At 38.9% G+C, this 26,738-nt stretch overlaps 1 protein-coding gene across 2 annotated transcripts in view; it reads right to left on the bottom strand.

Moving 5' to 3' along the window:
• The window catches only part of HS6ST3 (heparan sulfate 6-O-sulfotransferase 3), a 272,840-nt gene that overhangs the window by 141,110 nt on the left and 104,992 nt on the right, over positions 1-26,738 (bottom strand). Inside the window, exon 2 of one of the 2 annotated variants that reach the window (XM_066176366.1) lies at positions 12,797-12,810. The exons of the other annotated variant lie outside the window; for it this stretch is intronic. Within the exon in view, the coding sequence (XP_066032463.1) occupies positions 12,797-12,810 (14 nt within the window). The remainder of the gene's footprint in view (positions 1-12,796; positions 12,811-26,738) is intronic. 2 annotated transcript variants of the gene reach the window in all.

Below are 26,738 nucleotides of genomic sequence, written 5' to 3'. Positions count from 1 at the left end.
CGTCGCGTGATGATGCCATCACTGTACTGCAGGTTTTCCCAGCTTCACCCTGTTCCAGTGCAGTCTGGATCAGTCCATGGTAGAGGGCAGGGCTGTGTGTCCACCCCTGGGAATGCTGATTCCCAGTGTACTGGACACACCCACAAGTGAAAGCAAACTGTGGTCTGCACTCTGCCACCAAAAGGGATTGAGAAAAATCCATTAGTGATTTCAGCTGTGTTTTACCACTTGGCTGCCTTTGCCTCAAGTTCCTGTTGAAGGGAGTAGGACGTAGCCACTTTGAATTGCTGGAACTAAGTACTTGTCCCTATTATCCCACACACTCTGCCACTCCTGACTATCCAGTCTCAGGACAGATTTCTGGGTGGCATTCTTAAATAGTTTTTTAACCTTAAATAAGACCTGAAACACATTCAGAAGACATAGCAATAGGAACAAGCTGGTTTGAACATCTCAAGGATATTCAAAATTCTGAAGAGCTATTGTTATTATCCTGGAGGAGAACGAAAAGAGAAAGGGAAGTCTCTCTGCCATGATTTGGATCTCAGAGGAGAAAAGGTAAAAGAAACTTATTTATAGCTTCCTGGAGTACGGATATGACTGCAATGCTGAGTACAAATACCAGATTAGTTTCATGACCAACAATTCTATCACATCATAAACCAGTATTTGTTACAAAGTACAAAGTGACAGCCTTAGTCCAGTTCCCACACGTATTGAACAACACAACAGGGAACATGTACTGCAAGTAAGGGATTACATAACGCAACTTTAAGAACAGCCACATTGACTTTGAGAGCAAAGAAATCATTGTGACCAGTAACTGTTAAGTATAATGAATTCTTGTAACAAATTTGTTCTAACACATTCTAGGCTGATTTGTCCTTAACTCAATCCACTGAGCCCCACCTTGGGCATCCAAAGGACTGTCCTGGCTCAACCCAGTTGGCAACTAAATATCACACACTCACTCACAGTCTACACAACCCCCATGGGATGGGGAGGAAAATCAGAAAAAAACGTAAAACCTGTGGGTTGAGATAAGAACAATTTAATAATTGAAATAAAATCAAATATAATTATAATAACAGAATGAAAAGAGAGATTTATAAAAAGAGAGCGTAATAAACCCCACGCAGAACAAGCAAAGCACAGCACAGTTTCCCACCACTCACTGATGGGTGCCCAGCCCATCCCCAATCAACCATCAGTCACTCCCAACCCACTCTCCCAGCTTCCATACTGAGTGTGGCATTCCACAGTATGGAGTGACCCTTTGGCCACTTCAGGTCGGCTTCTCCTGGCCATGCTCCTCCCAGCTTCTTGTGCACCTCTGTGCTGCCAGAGCAGGGGAAACTGAAAAGTCCTTGACTCAGGGTAAGCACCACTTAGCCACAACTAAAACTTCAGTGTGTTACCAACATTATTTTCACTCCAAATTCAAACCACAGCACTGCAGCAACTACTAGGAAGAAATGTAACTCTACTTCAGCCAAAGGCAGGAAAGCCTACATTATTACTTTTAATCTACTACACACTCAAAAGCTCCTACACTTCTATAATTATTAATAACAAGTTATTAGCTTTGGTTTCAGGCCTCATTTAATGATCCCCAACTAGAAGGTCACACTCATCATCCTGCCATCATTCTCACTGAGGATTTAAATTTCATGCAGATACTACAGGCAGAGATTCAAGTACTGTAGAAATCCATATGACCTCATGCCCTTGGAATTGCAAAACAAAACAGAACATCTTCACAGGGTTCCCAAAACATTGCCCTCACAGGGGAACAAAAGGAGCAGTTGGAGAGAGAGCCTTGAAAATCCCTAGTCTTCCTTCCGCCAAAGAGGTATGAAATGGCAGGCAGTGTGGGAGCCAATGTGACTGCCCTGGAGATGCATGCTCCAGCACACAGCCCCAGAAAAACAGAGAAGATGCAGATAAGGCAGGGCAAAGGAAGTGTCCAAGAAGTATGTGGCCCGCAAAAGAAAGGGGAAGCAAGAGTTCCCTGGCCATCAAAAGAACGAGCAGAACAGGTGAAAAGGGAAGACAAATATCAGCACTGGATACTCATTAATAACATGAAAACGTTATAATGATAAAGACTAACTGTATGCTGACATCACAAGGCAGGTGTGGGTATCAGGGAGGTGAGAGACTATAGAAAATAACTGACAAGTCCAGGAAAGAAAGTAAACACTCAAGTCACAACATTTTATTTATTTCAGATTTGTGTTTTGATATTCATTTGTTGAAGGCAAGACTTTTTTTGAAGCATCAATCATTTTTACAAGATGTGAGAAGTAGTTTTTCATCCAGACTCTCTTTTCCCATTTCCTTTCTCCTTGCCTTTTGGAAGACCAACAGATCACTTCACTAAGCTATCTATTGCTAGCACTGTACAGCAAGACAGCAATTTGGGGTGTACAGGCATGCCCTGCACACTCTTCCACAACAGCAAAGCAGAGAGAGGAAGGGGAGAGAACCTTTCTTCTGAGGAACTGAGCATAGCAAGAAGGACCTACCTTACAGAGACTGCAGTGTCTGCAGAGAGAAAGTCACAGCTCAGGCTGCAGACGCTGCAGCTTCACAGAGACTGCCCAGAGCCAGCAGCCAACATTCAGACCCCAGAAAGCCAGACATTAGGAAAATTACTCAGCATCAAAGGAGTCAGTGCAGCATTCACTGCTATTTAGAGCCATTAAACTGCCTAGAAGCAAACACCTTTTGAAGAGACACAGTGGTTTGAAATGTACAAAACTGCTATATACTTTCTTTTCATTTCCTCTTATCTACGTGCTCTAGGTTTTTTGGATTTAAGAAGTTACTTATTCTAGCTTTGACTCAGATAAAATCAGCCTTGAGTTCAAAAGCTTTTTGTCTCCTTCAGAGATCTTATTATAGGATAAAGATCTATGTACATCTACCTCAAAGGTCTGACTCAAAGCTTTGTTCACAGAGCAAATGAGGAAAGCAGGAGTAAGCCTTCATCTGGAGAAGACCTTGTTTTGCCATGAACAGGTTCACATTTAGGATCTCCCAGAAATTAACTCTGCTACTCTTGACCTTGCCAGAGCAAACTACTGCCTAAGCATGCACAAGGACATGTCAACATTCTTGGAATATAGAGATGGAAATCAACCTCACTTCAGTCTAGAAATTCATGGGAGACTGCCTGTGCTTAAGACAGAGCAGTAAACAAGAGTGTAATTGTCCAGTGCAATTTATTCCTATCCCACGGCTTCCCTTCCCAGGAAATGCTTGTAGTTTCCAGCAGCTGTGTAGGAAAATAGGGCTCAAGCCTGACTTAATTGAATTCCCTTGAAAAGAGCAGATACTGGCTGTATGAGGCAAAAAATGGCAGCAGCTGGAACAGGAAGAGATCTTCCCTGTGATTTGGGTATTCCAGGCAATTCACAGCACAGTAGGTCTGATTAGGTTGATGGTTACTGATGAGATGTTCCTTCACAGAGCCTACTCAAGTGACCTAACGTAGAGTGATCCCGTATGGAAGAGTTCACAGAAATGTCTGTGACTTTCTGTGTTTAGCAGAAGGAAAAAAGTCAAGTGTAGATGGTGCCTGTATGATATGCTGTAACTGAGGAGAAACTCTAGGCAGGAACTTCTGTGGGAAATACAGAGACAGCTTTTAAGGCAGAGGTAGAACACCATGTACAGTACCAGACTCGTCACACACTGGTTTACTGGAAACACAGTGAAGTCCAGTACCTTTCCTTCAAATTAAATCACTTGTGAGGAAAGGATGAGTTGGAAGCTGATTTTGACTGCATTAACCTGCCAACTCATGGCACATGTCATGTAACCCAATTCTCTTTCCTCTGTAATTCCCTGAAGACACTCCAAGACAAGTGAGAATGACTTTGAAATGAGTCCTCTACAGTCAGGAATCACTTGCATGAGAGAAAACAACCAGACAGAGCCCAAGCTTCTGAAGCACAAGGGTCTGTAATTACTCAAACAAAAATTGAAGAAAGGTTGTTTTTTTCTTTAGAGACAGTTGATAACACAGGTCATACTACACTTAGGTCACTGTTTATATTAAAATCTTGTTCCTCAACTCCACAACAGATGTGTGCTTTCATCAAAGTTTTCCACCTTTTTTCCCATGTTGACAACAGAAAAAGCTTAAACTGACAAAGAAAGTGTATCCTGCTTTCTTAAAAACACAAGCTTCCATGAGCAATCAAGCAGTTATTTCCAATCCCAGATCTCCATGCCCCTAGGTTTCCCCAGCATCTTTTCTTCCAGAACTGTGTGCTCTAAATTGTATTTGCTACAATTATGAGATTGTCGCTGGAGCAAATCGGGATGCCTTGGTCTTTAAAATGCATTTAGCCAAGTGATAATCGGCAAGCACTGGCTTGTAAATGTTTACTGCTGTTTCGTGCATTATTCCTCCCTTGTTAAACTGCTGCAAAAAGATTACACGCAATTTAAAACTTGATGGATGTATACACACCAGAGCAAGAGGCATACGAAATTGTTACATTACTGCTAAAATTATTGAGACCATGTGAATACAGAAAGCTCCATAAAATCCTGGAAAAGCCTTTGATTCAGCAAAGTGGAGTAAAATCCAAACAAGGTGCCAACATCATGTTGTTCAACTGGACACAAGTTTCCATACTCAATGAAAAGACTATAAGAAAGACCAGTATTTTTGCTTTGTTCAGAACACCAACTTAGCCCATTCCTCTTTTTGCACTACATATAAAGCAGTTATCAAATCTAAAACACCACCTTCTAGTTTTTTCCTTAGCTATATTAATAAATCTGTTGTGAAACTTTAGCTTCATGAATTTAATAGTCTGGGGACACTGCAATAGAAAAGGTCTGGAAATTTTGCAATAAAAATGTAAGAAAATGTTATTTGTTTTAAAATAAGCCAGAATAAAGTTATTTATCATTACAATTCTGCTACATTCTGTTTGTTTTATTCCATTATTCAAAAATTTGAAGCAGCACTATTACTTTTTTGTTAGACTGGGTGGCTACAATCAAAATGAATTTTCTGCCTCAATTCACCCTTTTATTCCAGACAACTCTAATTAGGCTGTTCTCAGGAATGGAAATGAATGAAGTAAACAAACTAAAAGATATTTTCTGTCCTATCAAAAACCCCATAAATCCCTGGTCTCAATGAAATGAATATGCAGTAACCCCAAGCACATGGGTCCATTGCCATTCCAGACAAATTGGAGGCACTATTGCTCAGATGGAGGTTCAGAGACCACATTAAAAAGTTGCTTCAGCATCCAAGAACAGGCTTGTTCTGAAAATCCCATGGAAATTCTCTGCTGGCATGAAGTAAGATAATACATACACTGAACAGTTTCTCCTCACTGGTCTTTTCCAAAGCAGCAGCCTAGCACTCAATTCAGGCATATGCAGATAGACAAACAAATAGTCACAATGGGCAAGATCAGGAGGAACACAAACTGGGTCAGCTGAAAGTGGAAGCTATGGCGAGGGATGAAAAGTCATACTGTGCTTGGCTATCCCAGTCCATACTTCACCCGTTATTCATGATCAAACAGCAACACAGCTAAACTTCATCACAGCTAATTTAGGTGTCAGAATTCAGGTCTCAATATTTTGAGGTTTTGTCACCCTGAGTGCACCCTTAAGTTTTAAGATCTACACAGAAGACAGTGGATCAACAAGCAAGACCTGTTGCCCAGTGGATGTTTATCAATCCACTCAGATAACAGAAAGGCCAGTGACAATTAACTACAAATTTCACTGGCTATTGACATGAGAAACTCTTGTCTGAAAAGGACAACCTGATAGCTAGCATAGAAGTATCAATCATGCAGACCAGCATATCAGACAGCAGAAAAGTCATAAATCTTGAACACCACCCAGCCTTTGGGAAAAAAACACCTTTTGGTGTTGAAAGGTAAGCTGTACTTCATCAGCTTTATATTTTTCTAAGAAAAACAAAAATAAACCAGTTTGACAGAGACAAAACTGTTGTACCCTTAGGGATTGATTAGTTCTTGTATATATTCAGCTGCCACTCTACACAAGTGTCCCTGATACAGATGTCCAACTGCAGATAAAACAAAATTCAGAGTACATCTGGTGGGCAACTACCTGGCAGAGTAAGGGACAAGTTCTGGCATGTGGGTCTTTAAATACACAATTTGTTTGTGCAGCATTTGTGCAGCATCAGCTCAAATCACAGAACCAGCACCACCCAATCACTCCTTACAGCTTTCCAAGTGGCAGCTGTGTGACACATCTGCACTGGCAGTGCTGGCAATGCATCTGTGTTGTGGCATCTATCAAAAAGGCAGTGCTTGTTTGGCTTGTTTACTCCTCAAATTCTGCTTATTGCTCAACAATCCCAGGATATGCTACTCACTCCTTGCACCTTCCACAATCAAGAGAGAATAATACCTCCACAAGGTGACTTACCTTAAGCAAAGAGGCAAAGGAGCATCTTCAGGCATTTGATTCAAAATCTTGATACACTAATAGCAACACTATAAAGGAAAGCAATTTTGAAATTTTATTTTAAGTACAAAATCCTTATAAACAGCTGAATGCGCTGAGGAAACAAAAAACACAATAAGCATTATTCTTTGAACTCAAACGTCCTACCAGCAGGGTATTTTTGAGCAGTGCTGTAAATGAACAATAATTTTCAGAAGATCTATTAGCTCCTTTCCCTTGATGACATTAATTCTGAGGACATTAGAAGAGACAGTACAAGACCCGAGACAATCTGAAAGAATCAAAGCTCAATTAGTAGGAATTAGAAAAATTGTACTGTTATCTTCAAGTCTGAAAAAAAAAGGCTTTAGGCTCAGTTATGGAGGCATTAACACACCAAATTAAAATTAAACGTGAATTAAACGTGACAATGGTATTACAAAACAAATGCCTGGACATTCTAAATGGAAGCAGAAGTAGGGGAAAAAAAGATCCCTCCCAAAAGAAGCATTAGCTTTTAAAATGGTGTCATTTCAGCGTCTATGATAAATTAATGGAACTCAAAACTTTTAAAAGTAAAATTTGCAGGACTAATATTTACAAGGTTTTTAAACACTTCATGTATGTCTGGACACTTTAAATTTCTCTGCCACACTTGAGGCATGAACAAAGCAACTGGTTGCATCTTCCTGTATATTCTGTATTGTTTTACTCCTTAAGTTATCTAGAGATTTCTTTTAATGAAATTTGCTGTCCTGATATCCATGAGGGTAGAAAGAGATGCATTAATGTGAATTTTGGAGAAAAACACAGAATGAACTACAGTATGTAACTGAGCTGGCCACTAAAATGCAGGTAAAAGCAGGCAGCCAGGCAGATCTGGGATTTCCAAGAACAACAAACAGAAAGCAGTTGTCTAATCTGCAAAGGCAATATCCAAATGCCTATCCCACATCAGGAGGAGTGACTCAAAGCCAAATGGAGTAACACCTTGCTTCTAGATAAAAAGCTATTGGGGATTACTTTAATAGAGAACACTTAAGTAATCATGTTTGATGGGTAAGACTGCATCATTTATCAAAAATCTATGCTAAAATTTAATTTTCCATGTGAGTCAAAGACAGCAGTGGCAGCACTGCTTGCTGTTGCTGATCTGTGGCTGCTGATGCCTTCTGAAGTGGAAATGATGGATGCCACATGTTCTAGCTGTGATTAAATTTGCTTTGACAAAGCAGCATGGAAATCTGATTTTCAATAGACTCTTGCATTTCACCCAGTGCTGAGTAAACAGATACACAACGTAATGCTATATGGTTGTCAAGCTGATGGCTAATTCATTCTGCCAGTCCAATCAATCTACCCATTAAAATATTACCTGTCAATATCAAGTAGGTTCAGCTTGGAAATTGCATGGAAACGGGAAGCTGTTTAGAAGTAAACAATGCCAAAGCCAAATGTGTCATAAAGCTATTTCTCCAGGTCCTCTCAACAGCTTCAGTCAGCCCAGTAAAAGGTCAGCAGAAGTCTCTTGCTTCAGCATGCTCAATGCTTCTCAAACTTTTTACCGTGCCACAGGACAAAGGTACAATGTACCAAAACCCACTCTTGCTGCGCTGCTGCTTGAAGAGAAGGAAGCAGAAAATCACATAAGAATACAACTTACCTAAATACTTTAATCCCAATACTAGGAAAACCTGCCCCCAAACTGCTGTGAGTGGGAGACATCCTGCATACCTTGACTGATAGGGGATAGGATTTGGCAAAACACAGTGCTGAGATTTTTCACTGCACTGAGCACAGGCACCCTCACATAACCTTTTAGTTTTACCTTTCATTTGGAGGAAATTAGGATATCACCCACTAATCTTCATCGGCAGCAGTTCTGTGGACATTCCTGCCCTCTCCGCAGTGCCTGAGTGCTCCTGCCAGCTGTCATAACCACATGCGTGATGCTCCCGATATAATCTCTGCTTTCAGCATTCAGCTCCTCACCACACAGCAAATCAACATGGCAAGTACTCTGAGTATATGCTGAGTATATCCTCTAAAAGTCCCCTCAAAAATATCTGTGTAATGATTTTTTTTGTCCCTTTCTTCTTTTTTAACACAAGGATGTTTAGAATCACACTATGGTTATTAAATTGTAAAACAACTCCTAGCCCTTTGACAGTGTAAAACAAAGCAGTAATTAGTAAGCTTAATTGAATCAGGATGAAAAATAAAAATGTTCCAATAAGAACTAGCAACCATTTCCTATTCTTCCCATTCCTCCGCTATTTGGACCTTTAGAACTTGAAATAACAAGTTGATCTAATATAATCTCCTTTCTAAAAGAAAGAAGAAAGATTTAATTCAAATTATACCATAAGAAAGCTGAAAGCTCTTTGTTCATGGTCACATAATATGACGGGAATTGCTTGACTTTGACAGAAAATAATAACTGAATAATGTTTGTTATTTACAGAAAATTAAAATATACTCTAACAGAAAATTAAAATATACTCTAAGTTCTTTTAAGTTTTTTAGGAAACTTGTTTTGTTTTCAGATAGTTCTGTTGAAAACCATCTTTATGCAAAGTATTAATTTACCACATCCAAAGTAGGCAACACAGCCACAAACAACTGTAAGAAACAAAGTGAGGAACTAAAGGAGAAAGGATTTAGCCTACCTACACCAAGGTCAAATCTGAAAGCTTTCTTTCACTTTCCTCCAGGTGAGTACAACACACACTGAGGTCTTCTGCATGCCCTATCCTAAGAGACAGTCCTAACTACAGAGAGCCCATGCCTAGCAGCATGCTTTCACATTCACAGGCATTGTCCTCTTTGCACTGCCCTGGGGCTTCAAACAGAATTATGTCCCTTGAAATATATTTACAATCTCTTCTCTTCTTCATAATTTCATTACTTCTCCTTTATTCAGAAGAGATCTTGTCACTCCTCTTTTTCCTTCCTCAGGTATGTAGAAATTCCATGTTCGACAAGGAATCATCTCTCGAGTAGCCAAAATCAACTGCTACACCAGATAACAGAATAAATGCACTTCAGAAATAATGTCTTGGGAGGCAAACCTGAGAGCTTGTGTTTTTCCTTACTGGAATTACAAAGTCTTACTGCTTTGAAGAAAGAACTAAAAATCCCTACCCACTCACCCTAGATCAGCAAGCAGGTCATTTCTGCTGCGTTCTTGCTGACATTCCTTGCCGGAAGACTATGAAAACTGAGCAGTCCGAGGCATGGTTACATTAAGTATTTGTGGTGGATGATATCTTCATGGCTAAATGATACACTAGGCAAATAAGAAGAAACATCACACAAGGCATGTGGCAAGTTTCCACCAGGAAGAACACAGAAGGGGCAGTTGGCCGGTGTAGACCAGCTCAATGCTCCAAGGAAGAGACACAACATGTTCAAAGGTCTAAAATCAGAAGTCCTGGAACACTTGAATCTGCTGTATAATTTTTAATGGGACACGAGATAGAAACTAATCTCTACAGGGCCCGTCACAAAGACTGTTACAAAGTTTCTAAGAGAAAAAAATGGCGTGAGACAGCAGAATAGAGGCGAGAAGCTCTAACTGGCACGAGAGTCATGGTCTGAATACTGCATAGTTCTGATTCACAATTAAAGTATTAGATTGGCTCTCTCTTAGTTTATTTTACTGTAAAGGTCTAAGACTTTGGCCCAATAAATTAGGGCTGGAACCTGAGGCACCTTCATCAGCAGTTACTCAATTATATACTGTACAACTAAAAACTCCAACGAAAAACTTCACTCTGATGTGCTTCAAAAATGGTTCTTAAACTCATGTGTGATTACTTTAAGCAGTTTCAAGAGCATTTTCCTAATTAACTCCTCCGTGTGCCTAGATTTCTCTGAAAATTTTTGATTTTTAATTATTGAAAATAATTTTTGAAGAACCAAACCCACTGCCAGAGCGTAGAAAAACATCAAACATATGCTCTGGGTAAATATATAGCAAATAGGAAAGCATTAATTTGAGTGTCAAAAGAGACTGGACAGGGAAAAAAATGAGGCCCACTGAATAACAGTTAATCATGTCTTAACTAGATTAGCATTACCACTAAGAGATAAATTAATCAGAAGACATGAAGTAGTACTGTCCCTCTCAACACCAACACAAACAGAACCAGCAAATCTATCTTTGACAAAACAGAAACACCTCTTGTAATTAAAGAAAAAGCAAGGTAATATTTAATGAAAGTGGAACAAAACACTATCACCAATAGCAGATGGAAGGAGAGATGGATGAAAGGCACAGAAAGAATAAAATTGAGATGTGAAAAAAACCTATAGTTAAAACAAAAACTTCTGATAAGAAAACACCTCAACATGTCAACCCCAAACACTTTTCTTAAGGAAACTTTATAGGAATTAACTCACTACAAGTAAACTGAAAGACTCGGGAGTGAATTAGCAAGATGTTCACTAGTTTTATCATGGAACCAGCTACTAAATATTTGTTTTGGTTTTTAATTATTTTTAAGACACTTATTTGCATTCTAATACTTTCGCAGCTATGGATACTTCAAAATGAACGAATAGGCTTTAGCATGTAGACTGTACCAGAAAACATTTGGTATGTTCATTTTTCAGTGAAAACTAAGTGTAATTTCTCATCAGTTCGTATCCTACTGCTACTAATTGATTAGGCAACATTTCAGAAAGCAGCCACACCGAAGGAACTTGGGACTTGAATTTCAGAAGGGAGAGGAAGTGAGAAATGGGCCATTCAGTGTTTCTATCTTGAAAAAATACAGTGTAATTTTCAAGCAAGCATCTTTAGAGGTTTTTGCTCTGTTCAACACAGATCTACTGTCATGGGTAGCTGACGTTATTCTTGCAGAATTGTGTACCATTAAGGTGTTGAACAGTGCAACAAATTTCTTGTTATCTTGGTTCTAGATAGTATGATGTGTTTCTCTAGGACAATAACAGACTTGCTGCATTGTGTACTATACTTGTTTTGTTTCCATTTTTTGATTCTACAAGCAACCTTTCTGCTCATCTGGGCAGACTTCGCAATTTACCATTATTATTGGTTTCCCATTTCAAAAAAAAAGCTGTAAATTTAAATTGCTTTTATCATGATGCAGTGGTAAACCAATGCTTTGAAACCATCTATAAATTCAGAAAGCAGTTTTCCAGCCAAAGAAAATCAGACATTTGAAGAAATGAACATAATTGAATCCAGAAAACATGCAGGTTCACTCTTCCACAAATATTCACTTGATTCTAGATTATACATTCCTTGGAGAAAAAAACCCAAACCCCAAGTCAAAATAATTTATTGATTAGCAACAGACTATGAAGGAGGATGAGCCAACATTAATGCATTACCAGTGATAAGGACACCTAGGAAATATTTTATGCCACTCACTAAGATAACAAAATAAAATAACTTTTATATCAATTTTTTCTTTGACTGAGAGCATTTTGATGCGTGGCATTGATTAATACATTGGTTATAGCTCTAAGTTTTCATCTGACCACCCAAAATCAACAGAATTTTTATTGCTATTCAACCACTGCCAGGCAAAAACACAGGTAAATATAAATCACTATGTTATCAAAAGCCCACAGAAGTCAGAAACTGGATATAGAAAAAAAAATTTAAAGTTTTATCCAGGAACAGTTTATCAGTGATAAATAAGCAATATGCTACTGAGTCTTGCAACATAAATCAGGAAAGAACTGGCTGAGACAACGTTAGTCTGACTAACACCTTAGTTAACAGTCCACATCAGAGACCTCACTTCACCCTCAGTGCTCATAGCTAAATATTTAGTCCTTCTAACTCTGCAAGCCTCTGTCAAGGTCAGGACAGCTCTCCTGGCCACCGCCAGTGCCAGAGGCAGAGGAATGAGGGAATTGTCACACACGTATCATTACCAGCCGCTGTGTAATCTGTTGGCTGCACACATCATTATCTTCCACATTAAAAGCATCATAAGGTTAAACAATATAGCACATACAGCTTCCCTACCAACTGATACACACAGGAACACACTCACACATAAGACACAGATGGATAACGCTGGGCTGTAAGTGCTGGGCAAGCTCCGATAGCTCTATCATCAGGTATTTTGCATACACAGTTTCAGATTACAGTGAATTAATATTACGATTTTTATCAGCAGATAAAATTAATTCTTTCATTGTCACATATTAGCTCTCTCTTTCATCGTGAAATTCATGCATGAAGTACTGAGGACACAAGCAAGATGTACAGCCATAGCAAGAGTATGTTAATTCCCTCAGACACTATTAATGTTTCAAAATTTCAAAAATGCACAAATCTTTTGCACAGTACTTTCTTTTCCACTACTTGTTCACTCAGAACACTCAGACTTGAATTCCAGCTGACAAAACATTTGGATTTAAAGTTGTTTAGTTAAATTTTATCTAAGTCTCTGATCTGGAATATAAGTGATCACTCTTAAGTTTGTCTCAATTTTTAAGTGACTTAATCAAATTAAGGCCATTGCAATTCTAAAGCAGAAAGGTTGAACAAGGATTTGATCTAATTTAGCCAACTCAAACTTGGCCACTTAGTGAAAGAGATGGAAACTAATTTAATTAATCTACTTTAAAAATCAATTTGGATTAGTTTTCCTGAATGACCCTGTGTAGACAACCCACCAATCTCCTAACACGGATAAAAGTATTACTCTGCTAGCCTGCACATATCAATATGAAATGATTAGTTCTCAAATAATAAGCTGCAGAATCAGCTAACAAATACACCAGCTGACAGCAAAATTATTTACTTCTCCAGGCCCAGCATGGAGAAGAGAAGGCTCTGGGAGACCTTCCAGCAGCTTTCTAGTATCCAAAAGAGGTCTACAGGAAAGCGGGAGAGCAAGTTTTTATAAGCTGATAAGACAAATTGTAATGGATTCAAAACATAAGAGGGCAGGTTTAGAATAGATATTAGGAGGAAGTTCTTTAATTCTTTACTGTGAGGCCCTGGAACAGGTTGCCCAGAGAAGCTGTGGATGGGCCATCCCCTGAAGTGTTTGAGGCCAGGTTGAGCAGTTTGAGCAACCAAGTGTAATGAAAGACGTCCCTCCCCATGGCAGGGGGTTTGGGACTAGATGGTCTTTAAGTAAAGATCCCTTCCAACCCATTCTATAAGCCTATGATTCTGGCTAAGTACTGATAACTGTTTCTGAACAAGCAATGGAGCAATACCAACCAGCCAACATCAGCCAAGCACACTGTTCACTTAATTCCAGGTCAGCATCAGTGACAACTTTCAAGAGAGTCAAACAAAGAGGTCAGATGGGGTAAGGCCAAGTGTGGCTGTGTCCTGTCATCCTCAGGTGCTGGATGGATATTCCCAGATCTGCATCACCTCCTACATGCCCTATACTCAACAGAAGTAAACAAGATAGCAGGTAATAACTGGGGAGAGGGACATCGAGAAATCTGTCTACCCTGTTGTTGCTTGGCATCTGCCTTGTGGTGTACATTGAGTTTTCAGTGAAGGCCAGATTCACAGTTTGCATCCACATTTGCATGGCTTTATCTGTTGGAGTACAGAGAACTGAGATTTTCTACGTTTTTCAGAACCCTATAATGACCCTATAGTTCTCCATTGCCTACTGTAAACCACGAAATTATCAGTTATGGGTAGGTAAGCCATTTCTGTTAAATGTTAGACTTTCAGATCACTCTACAGCAGGTTCTTGCTCATTTCCTTAAAATTTCTCTCAAAAGTTTTCAAATGAAAATACTGACAAGTTGTTTTAATTGGAAGCAAGCATAAAGTAATTTGGTGCCCATACACAAGTTTGCCCAGTATCATCACATTTGGAGTTCCCATTTTTCCTGCTCTGTTTGGGGATCCTAATTTTTAACACACACATTTGAGAAAACACAGATGAATACAGACATCACTCAAATTTTCTTCCTCCTCTTTAAATTCAGCAGATATAAATATACAGCTAACAAGTAAATATTTAACAACTAATAAGCATTCAGCCATTAGAATGATTCTTGTCTCCTTTTGCCTTGTGGCCTTTATGCCCTGCGATGCCCCCTTTGCCCGTTGTGCACAAGGAGGGGAAGGCATTTTTCTACTCTACTATTAACTGAAACATTATCATAGATTAAACATCAATAGCTTTGGCAGGGGCAATAAAGCCACAGAGAAGCACCAGCACCAAATGCTGCTGGTAGAGAGTAAAAAAGACTTAAGGGAAAGGAATATAGTCTCCTTCATACCTACTCCCCTTGGGTATGGACTGAAAAAAAGCTGTATTTGACTTACATGCAGCTCTTTTGTGACATCCTAACAGTAAAATGCAGAAAAACCCACCAATTTTTATATGCATTCTTTTATATACTAACACTCCTAATCAAATACATGCCTCGTAATTATTTGACTCCCTGCCTTTCAGTTTTTATTGTTTCCCTGAATATTTTGACTGCATTAATCAAATAATAAAGTCAACAGGAAATGATATTTTCCTCATAAGGAAAATACATTTTTTAGTGAATCAGATCACATTTGTCTTTCTAAAATTTACATTCAGATGCTTTTCTGAGAGTAATTTATATTTTAAAAAAGGATGCCAAAACAAATGTGTTTTAATGTATCCTCAAAAGATCCCAAGTTTAATCCAGGGTCCATACTGCTCTTTAACTACCTATAGCCTTTGCAGTGCAGTATTTTACAATATGCTCATGCCTAGACACAAAGCAGAATTTTAAAATGGGATTTCAAAGTGTGACATGAACCCAAGAGGTTTTTCTTCCATTTAAAACCTGTAGCATTTTAGGAGCTCCCATCATCTCTTGACTCTCTAATGTTTGTATATTGTAATGAGCATTTCCAAATAGGTGATGACACACTTCTGAACAAATTATATTCAGGAGAATCATGTAAATGGACTGAGGATAGAAAATTCCTGAGTAATTTGAAGAGTTAGCCCCCATACTGCCCATTTAAGCTCCAGTGTTAACAAGCAGCAGCTCTACAACTTTCTCATACATTAGAAAATCACCACCCTCTGCCATCATTACTCTCTTAAATCAACTGTGTAAGGTTCTGCACATTAGATATCTGTCTGCAGGTGCAACTGTACACACTCACATCTAAGAATAGCTGTTTGACCTGAAGACAAATCCAACTGCGAACCACAAACTTTTTTATTACTGAAACAAAAACATAAATGGATGGAATAAGGATGCCCAAGTGGCTGTTTCATTAAACTGGATTCTCTTGCACCTCTTCAGAGTATTGTAATGGCAGTCACCAATTCTGGCATTCAAGGACAGCAAATGATTTATAGCCAACTATACTAGACTAATTAAAAGCATCTTGCATAGTGCAAGATGAAAACACCATCATCTGCTCGAAGCAGGGCACAGGTGAAAACCACACTGCAGAAATATTTACAAGCAAGTTTCTTACTTGTTACAACTGAATACACAGCAATCCAAATCAGTATTCCCAGTGCTCACATGGATGACAGATTTGTCATTCAGAACAATCAGAACAAAGGGAAAACAAGATGAAAATAAATCAAGAGCTCTATATTCAATAATACTATCTACACTCCCACGTAGTTCTTTTCCTGAGTAAATATAAAAGCCCTTGATTATAATTACAAAAAGCTAACAATTAACCTATTTCAGGGTAAAATTTACCAGGTGTTTTTACAATTCTCTATGCTGAAAAGAACGGCTGACTTCTAATGAGACTAGTGCAAATAAATTTAAACTTTTACCACCACTTTATAGAAACACCATGGGGAAAGCATTGAGGATATTGATGGCAGTGTATTTTTCCTTTCATTCTATACACTTTAGGTATAATTTAAGGATTCTCTTTTCTTTGGCACAGCAAGTTGCCACTACCTCTCTTTTGAAAGTTGCAATCTTCCCCAGGTATTGCTAGATGCAATCAGCAGGAGTTACAGCCAAAGGCAACAGGCAGAGTTCATATACTGTCTGTCCTGGCCAAAAAAGGAGGCACACAAACAATAGGAACAGTAACCTTGTTTTCCTAGAAGCAGTGTACAACCAGGCTTGCAATTAAGACAGAAAAAGGTGTGTGCAATGCTAGAGTAATACCTTATGTGCTGCCTAACTTCCTTGGGAATGCTTATGAGACAAAGCAACACCTGTTCTTGGTCAGTAGTACCCCTAAAAGTGCATAAAGGAGGCTCAGCAAGACCACTCTGTTATTGGGAGAGACTGCCGAGTAGATGTGGGTAACAAGTGTCCCTTACCTGTGAAGCACCAGATTTTCTAAATTGATCAAAATTTGTGCCATGTGTTATTATTATTTCTTCTACAGAACTTGCCTGGGGTTTTCAGCTCAACTTGAAAACAGATAAACAACTTCAATAAAAATCTCAACAAAGAATCTACATTTCTGCAGTAAACTCTCTAGTTTGTTGTTTATTTTTCTCCCAAGCTTTTGAGTAATGCAGCACACAGCTTCTGTTCACTTACAACTATATATAAATATACCAAGCACTTCATCATACTTGGCAAATAAACAGAATCTAATTACGTATTTGGTTTTCATCATGCTATAACACATGCTAACAAGGAATAAATGATTGGTACTTCTTGTCATCTATCTCAAAAGCAAAAGCTACAGCAAGTAATATGCAAAATTTAAAAGTGGGCAAGTGGAAAAAACACAGAAGTATTTAAGGTGCCTCATAAGGTAGAGAAAACTAAGATAGGGAGGACAGAAGTATGTAAAGTACATAGGGCTCACAATCAACCATTGAAGACATATTACATTGACTGCTTTCCTTTTATTATCCAGAAAAACAAGGCAATAAAGAATGAAACTGAATGACAAAAGTTGTATATATAGAATTAATAAAGACAGAATTTTAACATATTTTTCATTTAATAAATTATTAAGGGTGGGGTTTTTCAAATTTCTAAATCATGTATAATGAACCATGGAGGTTGCTGCATGTATATATGTGCAGAAAAGATATTGACATATGTACGTGCGTTATCCATGAAATGAGATTACATACTCAAAGGAACACTTGATTACAACAATAAGATAAAAAGATCATAAACCCCTGCAGTGCTTCACAAAATAATCCATGACAGACGCTCACTGTGCAGTACCACCAGATGTGGGATATTGGAAAGAAGATGTTACTGGTTTGTTCTAACACAGCTGCTCCTGATTTTCTGGAAAAATCTGACCTCTTCAGAAATTATTCCAAAGCTGAAAAGGGTTTTGAAATGAACAAAGGAAAGGGTAATACTGTGTTGAAGCAACCAAACATAACTACTTTTTTAGGCCACAGAAACAAGATCTACATAGAAAAAAATTCTTCACAATAATAACTTTAGACTAATAGAGAAAAGGACAGTCGCTCATATGAATGCTAGGGATGTTCATGGATAACACGGGAAAGGCTTTTAAGCCAGCTATTTACAATTGAAAATCTGTTAATTAATAGAAAGCCTGAAGGGATAACAAAGGATTGATGGCACTCTAGTAAAGGATGAAAGGCAGCACCTCCCTCTCAAGGAAGACTTTTTAGAGGTGTCATCAGCAGAGGACAATTGCCCAAAATTCACCATCACCCTGCCTGCCCCCATTTTCTCCAGTGCCGCTACAAATCAGGCCACTATTATTCCCTGGGGAATGCTGCCAGCTTTCAGCCCAACTAGATGGCAGAGAACAGATGAAAAAGACCCAGAAGGTAATGGGAGGCTGTTGTGCCAGGGAGGGACCAAGTCAGAGTCTTAAAATCCCCCTTTAGTCATGGATCCTGGCCCTGTGAGGCAGTTCATTTCTTGAAAGCACATCCCATGAGTTGAAGGGAAAACATGTGACGGTAGTGAGACGGGATTTTGGTTCCATTATGCCCCCTCCAGAAGTTCACTGAGAAGGAAATGCAGCTGGTGCTCCCAACCAAATCCCAAGGTCAGTGAAGATGTGAGTTCTTCCCTCGCAGCGCTGGCCAACTGCTCTTTGGCCAAGAAAACACCAACCAGCACCCATCGGGATCCCACAGGTCACCCAGAGGAGTTGGGGACAGAAATCACAGGGACACCATGGCTGCATGAAATTGCCACCTTTAAGGGCAGTTTTTCTTCCAGCACAGAAAGGTGGCCCCAGGAGGAGACCTTCCAGCTGTCTGCATGTGTGTGTGAGTTAAAAGGTACTGTAGAAAACACTCCAGCTGTCACCCAGCTGCACAGCCCTCCATCCCCTTCTCTGCAAATTCATGCAGTGGTTGCATCTCCATCAGGAGTAGCCAAAATGTCATTTAACAGGTGAGAGGGGTAGCTTCTCAGCCAAGCCAGTATGGGCAAATCTAATGTTTTATTTGGGAACCCAACATATATTCCCCTCTAGTGCTGAATTACAGCTTCAGTCTCTAAAATCTACAGCATGGACAGCAAACTGCCCCTATTTCACTACTTGCCCTGCAATAGCCTCTACACAAGCCCCTGCCTACATTTTCAGCAGTGAAATTGCCTGCTTGCAGCTTTCTCACACACACGTCACAGCCCTCCAGCTCTGCGACACTCAGACAAAGGTGACTACACTACCAGCCCCTCACATCTACATTTGTTGCTCATTTTTGTTTAATGCACAACTGAAAATTGCCTTCTCCTTCTTTTTGAACTCATTTTTCGGTGTGAGGCAACCAACCTCGGACTGTGCTGCTCTTTGAATCAGCCCTTCTCTTGACTCAGCATTGACCATCGAAGATTCAGCACGCGTGAAAGGTCACATCATCAGATCTCCTTATCTTTAATCAGACATCCATATCCCCCTCTGCTTTAATCACTTTACATATTATTTTTGATCTCAGTAGACTTTTTACGCCCTCCTTAATTTTTCTTTTCCTTCCTTCTGTTCCCTTATTTGACAGAAAGCTCATCTGCACACACAGAGCTATTACTATTTATTTCTGTACCTATGTTATTTAGGCCTGCACAGGGTTCTCAGAGAATAAAATCCATGGAAAATTAAATTAAATTAATGAAATAAAATAATTAAAATTTTAAAAAGTATGTCATGTACTCTGCAACCTCTTACACTACATTTTTGAGGACAAGCAAAGGAAGCTGAGACTAATTTCAGATAATGAACAGAAAAGAAGCAGGAGATGAGAAGGGTGCAGTCAATAATCCTTGATGGGCTGGTATACTGTAAAGATTGTTCAACTGTCTTTTACAACTGAGTGAACCTTTTACAACTGACCACACTGCTCTTTTGAACTCTAGCCTCCCACACACAGCAAAAGAAATGGAAGAGCAGTCTCACTGAGACCAAACAGTCTTTTAGCTCAGGATCTTCAGCAACAGGACAAAGTGATCACACAGAAACACATTCCAGGGATATGATCCCAGCTGGATGCAGATCAGCACTGTACTGAATCACAGGTATATCACCTGTGTGCTTTAACAGAGATTTTTCTGTGTTCAGTGACACATTTTTATTCCATTTTACTCAATTTCACTTTCTTTTCTGAACCCATGTAAATGTCTGGAGCATGCAATATCCTCGACCACACAACACAGGAGGCATCCCCCTTTGCTCTGGATCTGACATCCATTAGCTTGCTTTGTTGCCTCTGACATCTGGTGAGAGACATCCTGAAACTGTTCACCTTTTCCATCTGTGCTTATTATATTCATTGCTCAATCCTCTCATTCCAAGGATGGTAAGTCCAGCTGTATTTAATAATTTACTTGTGCAGAATGCACACCATTTTTTTCTCTTTATTATCTGTATTGTACTTTCTGCAGTTCTATTTACTCATTGTCAAGATGGAGGGGGGACAGAACCATACGAGTTAGAGGTTTCTGCAGCTCTGCATGCTTTGTTTTTTATTCTCCACACAATCACCCCCAATATTCTGTTTCTTGGACTACCACTGAGCACAGAGGCAATGTTTTTATGGAATTACCTGTTATAATTTCAAGATTTTTTTTTTTCCTTAATGGAAACAGAATGTTCAAGAAATCGCTGCCACTCACACAAAGTTAGGATAATTCTTCCTTTTCAATGAACTCTTCAACATTTCATCTGCCATCCATCATCCAGTCACACAATACTTTTAATCACATATTTCAAATTAGCATTAAATTGAGTAAACATCCTTTTTACCTGTTAGCATCACTTAGTGAGCTTGCATAACTTTGGTTATATTAAGCAGAAAATAAGCTTTCAAAACAAACAACAACTACCTCTTAGCTCAAGTAGCATTATTCCACCCTCCAGTAAGAGTTTACTCAGATGATTTATTACTCACACACCGCTGTTACACAGTGCTGTAATGCCTTGGTGTGTTCCATTCTGCCTGGGTGCAATCCAGATAGATTTTCCTTTCTCCTCTCCAGGTAAATTTGATCAGACAGGCTCAAAACAACATTAACAACGTACTATTTTTACACTATCCAACAAAGCTAAGAAGCATTTCACGGGAATGATTTCAAGTACTCGTAGATGCTTTGTTTTCCTTGTAATTAATTCAACTCTCTGCCTGCAATACACATCAGCAGCTGACACACCAGAAGATACAGCAAAGCAGCAGCATGTATAGGTCACAAAATAATACATTAGTGAAGAGAAAGGTGAGGTGAGTTAATGGATAGTTTTCCCTTCTGTGATCCTCAAAAAAGAAATATTTACCCTTCTAGAGAAATAAAAAGGGATCTAAAAATCTGCAACTGACGAGAATTTCTACTAGCTCACTCATGAAATTTAAACTTTTTTTACATAGCCCCCATTTTTTCCTGCTCCAAAGGCTGGGGGGATAAGGGTTTTATTTACCTGTTTATTTTCTTTTCCACACCTAGGAGCTTCTGGGAGTATTACAGGTTTAAAAGTAATAGAACCACGCCTAAGGTGCTGGCAGCACAAGGCCAAGCTATGGGCCCCTGGAATGCAAGCTGCCAGGCTGGGTTGGTGCCACAGCCATGCAGTGGGGTGCAGCACAGGAGCAGCTGGGCACCTGGCAGTGGGTGCACCCACTTTTTGGTGGGTGGAAAACACCCTTTTTGGGCAATTCTTAAACCACCCAAAGAAGTAACTGCAAAGTAGAAGCAGAGAGCCACAGAATGGTAAGAAAAATCAGTCAACACTCAGTCTTGAGCAGGTTAGAAAAGATGATAAATTTCAACTGAGTGAAAAATTAACTCAGGAAGCAGAGCACTGTTTTATGTGCAGGATTGGTTTATCCATCCAAACAGCAAATCAAAGTCCCAACAAAACAAATCCCCACTTGCTCTTTCTGGATGCACAAACTGGGCACCACATGATTGCAGCAGAGCATTCAAGATCCCAAGTCTGGAAGCCGATTCCCAAAGGCAGACAGAGCTAAAAGATGTTTCATAAAAGTGCAAAGTCACAGGCTGACTGTCCAGGCACAGAAACTAAACACAGGCACACCATTCTCTGCCACTCCTTGCTCACCACTGCACATAAAGACACACCACAGGCAGGTGCCCAGAAAGGAGCACTTGACAGGCAGCACCTGGCTGGTACCCAGCCAGCTCTTCAGCTTGAAGTACACATCTTCTAAAAATAACAGTGGGCATTTATTTTTTTAAAAAATTGTACGTTCATGCATCACCAGATATTTTAGTTGCCGGACAAAAGCCAAACTGCCCTGCTGCTAGCAGGCTGTGTCAAAATGGAAATGTATTATACAAATTATTGAAGTGTTAAGTCATGCAGTATGTATGCTGCCCAAAATATTAAAGGGTCAGAAAACTGTAGAGTACAAATATATGCATCTTTAATTTCAGGTTAAGATGCACACTTCCAAACTTAGGGAACAAGTTTACATATTTCTTACTAGACTTTTCTAAATTCCTGAATCCATGTGCCAGGTGCCACCCCAGTGGCTGCTATGGGTCATGTAACAGGTCTAGTTTGCTGCACATGGTCCAGCTTCCATGGTGAGGAAAAGGAAGGGAGTCCTTAGAGAGGAGCTCTGGGCAGGCACACCCTGTGAGTGCCTCTGGCTGTAACCATGACATCTGTGTATATAATAAATGCAATTTATGTCATAGCATATATAATAGTTTATATAGCAATATGTCTGTACTCACAACAGAAGCAATGATAGTAAGCAGATCTTGTCGAACTAAGACATCTGAAACTCAGCTGAAAACTAGATGTCTGATGCTAGTGGTGTCTATTTGTCACTAACAAAATTTTTATTCATAAGTTGACATTACAATGTTTATTCTATCTCTTCGTCCATTTGTGTACACTCCTAGGAAAAGACAAGTCAGCATTGCCTTCTAACCAATTTCCCTTTCTTCACACAGCACTGTAGAAAAGCAGAAGACAAAAGGATTGCAGAGTTGTGGCAATTTTTGTATAGGCCGTCCAAATGTTACCTACTGCAACAGATGTAACATAACATCACAAAATAAATTTTAGGGTTTCTTTTCTTGATCTTAAAATGCTAATCATGGAAAACAGCCATCATGGATATTCAGGGACTACACCCATACAGGCAATGTTAGGTGTACACAAGAATAAAAGAGATTAGACTCCTAGAGGTGTGGATCAGATTCTGCTGTGGAGTACCTTTAAGAAATTTCCCATATTCTTTTTATGCTCGGTGTTCCTGTTCTCATAAAACCTAGATTAGGGCAGTCTAACGGAGGCATGTTCTTACTTCAGAAACAAAGTGATTTGTGGTGTTTCACTTCAAAGGAAGACTAGTTCTAAACACTGGAATATGGCATTCAACCCCTGAAATCCAGCTACCACATCTTTTACAGACTCATTTAACTTTTTGCTTCTGATAGGCAAGAAACTACTATTTAAACAGAAAATAAAGGAAAAAGAAAGAAGGCATTTCACCTAAAGGTGGGAGAGATTGATTGGAATTAAATACCACAAAGATCCAAGAAAAATAGTTTTCCTTAATATAAGGTTGAACTGCTACAAGTGACCTTGTAAGCTAAAGTACACCTTGATTTTAGTATAGTTGTTCCTTAAAAGGCTGCGCAAATCAAAAGCAATGAATCGTTTTTCCCCACAGCTATTATAAGGTAGCACTCTCAAAATAAAATTTTTTAAAAGGCAGGAAAATGAACTATCTGCAAGTGAACAGGAAAAATACCCATTAATGGGACAGTGACGGTGAAATATCAGTAAGCCAAAATTGTGTACCCAAACCAATTTATTACTTTTAATTGCTTCATTTAACCCTCCTCAAAAAAAAACCTAAAAGCAAACCAAAACCTAATGTATAAGGTTAAAAGGCAGGCAATATTTTGCAGGTTGGTTACTAGAGAGGAAATCTGGAAACTGGAATTTAAATCGAGCTGAGCAATGACTAGCAGGGCACGAGGACAACCTGAAGAGCTTCTTGCTGCTCTGCACTTGTTCTCAGGACTGAAATTCCTTCTCTGCTTTCCCTCTGGGTAATAAATATGTAAATACAACCTGGTGGAAGAAGTATAGAGTGTGGGAATTAAATAAGACTCATGGTGAGAGCTGAAGGAGCTGGTTACAGAGCAGCCAGGCTATGCTAAATAACCTTTGCTCTCCCTGGGTACGGTCTACTGCAGAACACTTTCTGATAGAAACCTACTAAAATAGTATGTGCAGCCACGGCTTCACTCCTAATGTCCCAGCATAGATCAAAAAGAAGGATTCAACTAAGTCAACGATGGAGAAAAACTAATTTCATGGTAAAATAATTCTAAAATATATTTAAGGTACATTGGCAAGGCTACTTTAAAGGGAATCTGCATTACAAAACATGTAAAGGAATTGAAGACTATATTCTCATGTTCTTCTGCTGCTAAAAAAACAGTTATTCTTTATCACTTTCTGACAACGGCATTTTATGTAAACAGTTTTTTGAGAAGAATACTTCTTCCTTTCTTCACTGTTTTGGTATGGGTTGTTTTTTTCTTTTTTTAGACAGAATAGAAAGCACTGCTGCTTTTCTATCACCCAGAATTTCTCTTTTCCTCTTAAGAGGTCACAGAAAAGTAGAATGAAGAGAAAAATTGAAACTTATGAAGAAGCAACTGCTAAATATGAATCCCTAACATCTGCCTACGAGAAATTACTTAGAACAAATGTAAAACTCTGTTTTCACTTTTACAGATGACAATACCAGGGGTCACTGCAGAAAACCTGTCAAAGCAGCTGCAGCTAAATTTTGCACATTTAGAAAGTGAGAAATGGAGGGTAGTTCTGCACTCCCTGCTGCAGCAAAAACATCTCCTGGAAACACAGCTCATTTGTTAACAAAAATGAAACAGCCAGGTTTTCAAACCTGTGCTTTTCCAAGCACAGCATATTCAATGTTTGAACAACACCTGTGATCCCGAAATGAGGGACTTAACTTTTGACTAGAAAATACAATACCTGAAAATAAATAACACTTCAGATCCTGATCGCTGGTGTATTCACTACCAGGTGAAAAAATCCCAACAATCTATCAAATTGGTAGTACATGAGTATTTTAAACAGAAGTGCAGCATATTTAGTTTTCAAAAAACAGAATTTTTGGGGAAAAAAGTGCTAAGACCAATAGACAAGAAACGTACATACATTTAACAAAGAATTTATTGAGGCCTAACAGTGCCATTTGAAGTCCAAATTTCTGATAGTGCTCTTTTATGTTTGCAATGCCAAATTGCCTTACAAAAATTACTTATCAAAAAACCCCATTTGAAATATAGTATTTTTCTCTCATTTATGTATCTTGTAACTAGAGAAGCAAGTCCTTTAGCCAGAGAAAGTTATATTATTTAAATCGTATCACTTTTCTGTAATTGTGTTGTTTTGTTTTTATTAAATATGATGCTACTAGATTTATCATAACTTAGAAGTAACATTGAATTTTCATATTAGAGCAAAAAAGGAATATTAATTTAATTTTCATCATTAAAAAGAAAAACAAAAGAAAAGCTGAAATGGATCACACGTGTAAATAAATTGGTTCATTTTCATTTCATGCATATTGAGAAATTAAATGGTAAAAAATGATGAACTATGACACCACTCGATTATAATTTCTTTAACACTTGTTACTGGCATGATGCATTTCTTTGTATGAATTTCAAAATTATTTACCAACCCTGTGGTCACTTGCCCTACCAAGCCTCTGTTTGTTTAGGAAAAAAGCTATGGAAGAAGACCATAACTGAAGAAGCATTTTTCTTCCCTTTCTTTTTAAAACCAGTTTCACACCACCAATCTCTTTTATAGACACAAGTCTATAACAACAACTTTGCTGGTTGCTTTCTGTGTAATGTTTCTCATCCCATCAGATGCTGGAAAAATGAAGGAAATCCCATAAATGCCAGGTTGTAGGGGATCTTGACACGTGCGATGTGATCTGCACTGCAGCCAAGTCAACCCTTATTTGATTCCTGATACTGATCCATGTTACCTGTCCAGGGAGCACCACTGGCCACTACAGCAATGCTGCTGAGATCAAGCACTACCTACACTCCACAGCAGTAAAATGCAATCATCTCTGCCTGCAGTACTCCCCACCTAGCAACAGACTTTTTTCTGCCATGTTTCTCAGAAGAAAATTTTAAGATTATGGTTATTTTCACACTTATAGTTAGGATTATTATTAGCTCCTTGGTTTTCTCGCCTTGAGCGGATTTCCCAGGTGATAACAGAGCCTTGCTCAAGCACTGTCTTAAGCCACAGACTGTGCTGCTTCTGCCTATGTTCTGTATTCATTTCACCAGCTCCCCCTCTAGCCCCCTGTTTGTTTTGCTAATGGACTTGCTGCCACAGCCTACATAAAAGTAATGCTAATATGATCAGGAAAATTCAAGTCCCCAAAATGCAATCTCAAAAAAGTTTTGCTTTCTGTAATGGCTTACAGAAAGCAAAGTCAGAAAGCAAGTCAGAAAGTTTGCAGCTGAGAAAATTCCCAGAGCCAACAAAGAAACCCAAAAGACAAGATTGCACACTGTAGCTTGAACACCAGACATATCTGTGTGGGAATCTAAGGTGTTTGTTAAAAAAGAAGCAAACTATGCTGCATTATTGTTTATTCTGAATTTTAATAATTTGCTTCAGATAATGAGAACACACTGATGACCTTTTATAATTAGACTAACAGACTCCCCATGCAAAGCACTTGAGTCCTATCCGTTGTGGAGCGTTACTTTTGGACCACATGACTGAGCTCAAATGTGGCTCTAGACAAAGCAATTAATCTCAATTTATCCCAATTTCTCTCTATGAAGTTATATTGTTACTCTTTTATCTCACAGACACTATGAGTAGTGTT

Source organism: Chamaea fasciata, unplaced genomic scaffold (assembly GCF_029207755.1).
Source record: "Chamaea fasciata isolate MVZ Bird 193981 ecotype frontalis unplaced genomic scaffold, bChaFas1.0.hap1 SCAF_2, whole genome shotgun sequence".
NCBI classification, from domain to species: Eukaryota; Metazoa; Chordata; class Aves; order Passeriformes; family Sylviidae; genus Chamaea; species Chamaea fasciata.
This window is presented reverse-complemented; position numbering and strand designations above follow the sequence as displayed.